Source organism: Brachyistius frenatus, unplaced genomic scaffold (assembly GCF_029030835.1).
Source record: "Brachyistius frenatus isolate BFR_SWC_R1_liver_20210118 unplaced genomic scaffold, ASM2903083v1 Contig_913, whole genome shotgun sequence".
NCBI lineage: Eukaryota > Metazoa > Chordata > Actinopteri > Embiotocidae > Brachyistius > Brachyistius frenatus.
Window position 1 is genome coordinate 1 of NW_027211512.1, and position 5,158 is coordinate 5,158.

At 50.0% G+C, this 5,158-nt stretch overlaps 1 protein-coding gene across 1 annotated transcript; it reads left to right on the forward strand.

The window, feature by feature from the left end:
* Positions 1–6: 6 nt before the first annotated feature.
* On the forward strand, positions 7–5,142 carry LOC138615304 (titin-like; the record flags this gene model as incomplete). Its single annotated transcript, XM_069688847.1, has 9 exons — positions 7–1,594; positions 1,681–1,962; positions 2,168–2,434; positions 2,660–2,932; positions 3,018–3,281; positions 3,752–4,012; positions 4,112–4,372; positions 4,529–4,792; positions 4,882–5,142. Coding segments are annotated over exons 1-9 (3,502 nt in total), but the record flags the coding sequence as incomplete, so codon positions are not given.
* Between the last annotated feature and the right edge of the window lie 16 nt (positions 5,143–5,158).

Here is a 5,158-nt window from a genome sequence, read left to right on the forward strand (position 1 = left end):
GACACCACCCGCTGCAGGGTCAATGTGGAGGTGGACTTTGCTGAGCCGGAACCAGAGAGGAAGCTCATCATCACCAAAGGAACCTACAAAGCTAAAGAGATCGCCCCTCCAGAGTTGGAGCCACTTCATCTACGATACGGTCAAGAGCAGTGGGAAGAGGGTGACCTTTACGACAAAGAGAAGCAGCAGAAACCTCAGTTCAAGAAGAAGCTGACCTCCGTCCGCATGAAGCGCTTTGGTCCGGCTCATTTCGAGTGCAGACTGACCCCTATTGGTGACCCCACTATGGTAGTGGAGTGGCTGCACGACGGCAAACCTCTGGCTGCGGCTAACAGGCTGCGCATGGTCAACGAGTTTGGCTACTGCAGCCTCGACTATGAGGTCGCTTACGCCAGAGACAGCGGCGTCATCACCTGCAGAGCCACCAACAAGTTCGGAGTCGACCAGACGTCGGCCACCCTGATCGTGAAGGACGAGAAGGGCCTGGTTGAGGAGACGCAGCTCCCCGAAGGCAGGAAGGGAGTGTACAGGATGGATGAGATGGAGCGCATCGCTCACGAGGGAGGACCCTTTGGAGTCACTGCTGAAGAGGAAACGGACAAAATGAAGCCGGACATCGTCCTTCTTCCCGAACCAGCCAGAGTGCTGGAAGGCGAAATCGCCCGATTCCGCTGCAGAGTGACCGGTTATCCGGCACCGAAGGTTAACTGGTACCTCAACGGTCAACTTATCCGTAAAAGCAAGAGGTACCGACTCCGTTACGATGGTATTTACTACCTGGAGATAACTGATGTCAAATCCTATGATTCAGGAGAGGTCAGGCTGGTGGCAGACAACAACCTAGGCTCAGCTGAGCATACTGTGAAGCTGGAGATTCAGCAGAAAGAGGACTTCAGAACTCATCTGCGCCGCGCCCCTGAGGCCAAGGCAGCCGAGCCCGCACCCGAACCTGGAAAGACGCACTTTGAAGTGGTGAAAGTTGAGCAGACGACAGAAGAAACTCAGCTGAAAGAGGTCGTCAAGCTCAAGAAGGCCCAAAGAGTCGTCCATGAGAAAGCCACGGAGGAGACGGCGGAGCTGAGGAGCAAGTTCAAACGCAGGACAGAGGAAGGCTATTATGAGTCCATCACAGCGGTGGAGCTCAAGTCTCGTAAAAGAGACGATTCCTATGAGGATCTGCTGAAGAAGACGAAGGAGGACCTACTCCACCATGCCAAGATGAAGGAGGAGGCTGAGAGGAAGAAGGAGGAGGAGCGCAAGCTTACTGCCAAACCTCTCAAACCAGAAAGGGTCAAGCTCTCGGCCAGCATGGAAGCCCCGAAAATCCAGGAGCGCATCACCAGCCAGACTGTCGCGCAGGGCGATGAGGTGAAATTCAGAGTCCGAGTCGTCGGCAGACCAGAACCCGAGTGTCAGTGGTTCAAGAACGGTGTCCAGCTGGAGAAGTCGGACCGTGTTAACTGGTACTGGCCCGAGGACCACGTGTGTGAGCTGGTGATCAGGAACGTCACGGCGGAGGATTCTGCTAGTGTCATGGTCAAAGCGTCCAGCACTGCCGGAGAGACTTCAAGCCATGCCTTCCTGCTGGTGCAAGGTAATGTAACTTTGGGTTTTCCAAAAAATTACACAGAGTTTGAATTCTGTATTTTTTTGACGTCAGTTTTGTTGTGATTCCTGCAGCAAAACAAGTCATCACCTTCACACAGAAGCTGGAGGACATCGACTCGAAGGAGAAGGACACCACGGCTACCTTTGAGTGTGAAACCAACGAACCTTTCGTCAAGGTCAAATGGATGAAGAACAACATGGAGGTCTTCTCTGGGGACAAATACAGGATGCATGCCGACAGAAAGGTCCACTTCCTGTCTGTGCTGATGATTGAAATGAGGGATGACGCAGAATATTCCTGCGTGGTTATCGACGATGCTGACATCAGGACGACCGCCAAGCTTAATGTTGAAGGTGTGTTTGCTGACAACTGGCTGTGTTTGAAAAAGAGAATATTTCAGCATTACTTTTGGTGATGATGTTTTTGTTAGCTGGTAGTTCAGTTTCTAGAAGTTAGCTGATATTTATCTGTAAATTACAAGGATATTTCCAAGTAAGGAAAAAGGAAAACCTTTTCACTAGAAAGGCTCATGTACCATTTGTGTTCTGTGATCAACAGGAGCTCCTTTGGAGATCCTAAAGCAGCTGGAGAGCACCGAGGTGCCGGAGACGTACTCTGGAGAGTTTGAATGCGTCGTGTCTCGTGAGGATGCCGAAGGCAGCTGGTTCTTTGGAGAAAAGCTGCTCTCTCCCAGCGGTAAATACGTCATGACCTCTCGCCGTGGAAGACACGCCCTCTCTGTGAAGGACGTCAAGAAGGAAGACCAGGGAAAATATACCTTCAAAGTGGCCGACTTCAAGACAAGCGCCTCTCTGAAGATGAAAGGTGAGTCTGGAAGTTGTACTGACATCATCAACAGTTCATACGTTTTCTCGTTGCACCAAAAGGCATCTAATACGCTAAAAACTCCAGGAGTGGCTGAACTGTCACAATGTTGTTGGTTCCATCCATTAGTTTTGTAAATTGGTGTCTAAAGAAGACAGAAACAGCCTGTAGGGAGCGCTCCTCTGACTGCATGCAGTGCTCAACCTGCTCATCTTCATGTTGCAGTGCGCCCAGTGACCCTGATGCAGCCTTTGACCGACATGACCGTCTGCGAGGGCGACATCGCTCAGCTGGAGGTCAAGTTTTCTCAGGAGAACGTTGAAGGATCCTGGATGAAGAACGGCCAGCCCATCACGGCCTCGAACCGTGTGCACATAGTTATCGACAAACAAATCCACAAACTCCTGATCGAAGATACGAGCAAGGCCGACTTTGGGATGTACTCCTTCGTGGTTCCCGCTCAGGAGATCTCCACCTCTGCAAAGCTGAACATTCAGAGTAGGTCGCCTGGGAGGCTTTTTCAAAGTAACGTACTGTTCCTAAATAAAATGTCACACACCAAACATTTGATCTCGTGTTGCAGCGATCGGCATCCTGATTCCACTCAAGGACATGAATGCTGTTGAGGGCACCAAGGCCGTCTTGGAGGCCAAGATCTCCGCTCAGGACATCAGCTCCGTCAAATGGTACCACAACGACAACCTGCTGACACCCAGTGACCGAGTCCAGGCAGTGGCAAAGGGAGCCAAGCAGCGCCTGGTTTTCACCAGGACCTACGCCTCCGATGAAGGACGCTACAAACTGGTGGTCGGCCGGGCTGACACCAGCTGCAAATTCACCATTCAGCGTAAGTTACACATTAAATATTTAAGTCTAAACATGAAGACCATAATTTGTTTGCAGGATTCTTACTCTTGTAGTTTTAAGGGAACATTTTGGTTTTATGGTACACCAATAAAAATGATAGTAAACCAAGAATCAGTTATTAAACAGAGCGAAATGTTCACAGAAGCCTCAAATATGAGAGGTCTGATTTTCAGTAAAGAACCAACCAATCACTGTGCAGTATTTACACAGAATATGAATCAAAACTGACTCAACTGCTTCGTCCAATCTGAACAGGACTGAGGATACAGCTCCATCTGCGGGATACTTTGATTATTATATGTTCTATGAAGTAGAGTGATATTCATACGTGACCCAAAATATAAATCTTTTTCATCGTTAATGTGGAGCGATGTAAATATGAAAGGAAGCCAGTCGATCAGTGGTTACTGAGCATCGGGTTTATAATCAACCTTTGTCCCATCTCCACAGCGGTCCAGATTGTGAAGCCGATAAAGGACAAAGAGTGCTCCGAGTCCGAGAACGTCACCTTCGAAGTGGAGGTGTCTCATCCGGGCATCGACGCCTTCTGGACCTTCAAGAGGCAGCCGCTCAAAGCTGGTGCCAAGCACAAGATGGAATCCAAAAACAAGCACCACACCCTGACGGTCATGAACGCTATGAAGGATGAAGAAGGGGAGTACATGTTCGCCGCCGGTGAGAAGATGTGCAGCGCTTCACTCACCGTAACAGGTACGCCGCACTCATTGTTTGAATTCAATTCGAACAAGCTCAGCCGTCCCAGAGCAGGTTTCTACCGCCCAACGTTGACTGGCTGTCTTCTCCCACCAGGCGGTGCCATCAAGAGGCCTCTGCACGACCTGGTTGTAGCCGACTCCCAGACCGCGGTGCTGGAGTGCGAAGTAGCCAATCCTTCCGCAGAGGGAAAGTGGCTGAAAGACGGCCAGACCGTCGACTTCAGCGAGAACGTGCTGAGTGAGGTGAACGCTGCTGTGAGACGCCTCGTCATCGTCATCACCAAAGCGACCGACATTGGAGAGTACACCTACCAGGTTGCCACCTCGAAGACCTCCGCCACGCTGAAAGTGGAGGGTAGGTCCTCACAAATGCTCTACACAGCCTTTTGGTGTTAGAAGGAATATTATGTCCTTAATAATACAGAATTATTTGTCCAGTTCTTAAGTTCTCATCCATTGTTCCCACTAAGTAACGCAAATCAACGAACCATGATAACATTTGTCTCCTCAGCCGTGAAGATCAAGAAGACCCTGAAGAACCTGAACGTGGTCCAGACTCAGGAAGCTCTGTTCGGCCTTGAGCTGACCCACGAAAACGTCAGGGGAGCACAGTGGATCAAGAACGGCATCGAGATCCAGCCCAGCGATAAATACGAAATCAGTATCGAGGGCACAGTCCACACGTTGAAGATCAATAACTGCACCACTCATGATGAGTCTGTTTACTCCTTCAAACTAGGAAAACTGTCTGCAAATGCCAGGCTGAATGTGGAAAGTAAGTCACCAAATAAAACAACACACCTTTTCAGTTTTAGACCTGGCGAGTCCAAAAAACATTTTCAGACTGGTATTATTTTCCCACAGCCATCAAGATCCTAAAGAAGCCAAAGGATGTGACGTCACTGTTGGGAGCAACGGCTGTATTTGAAGTTGGCATCTCGGAGGACGACATTCCAGTCAAATGGATGTTCAACAACAAGGAGCTGAAGCCCAACGAGCACTACAGGATGCTCTCTGAGATGAAGAACCACAAGCTGATTGTCCAGGATGTGGAACCCAGCAAAGAGGGCGAGTACACGGCGGTGGTGGGTCAGCTGCAGTGCAGCGCTCGCCTCACTGTGGAGTGTAAGTGTCATCCCGG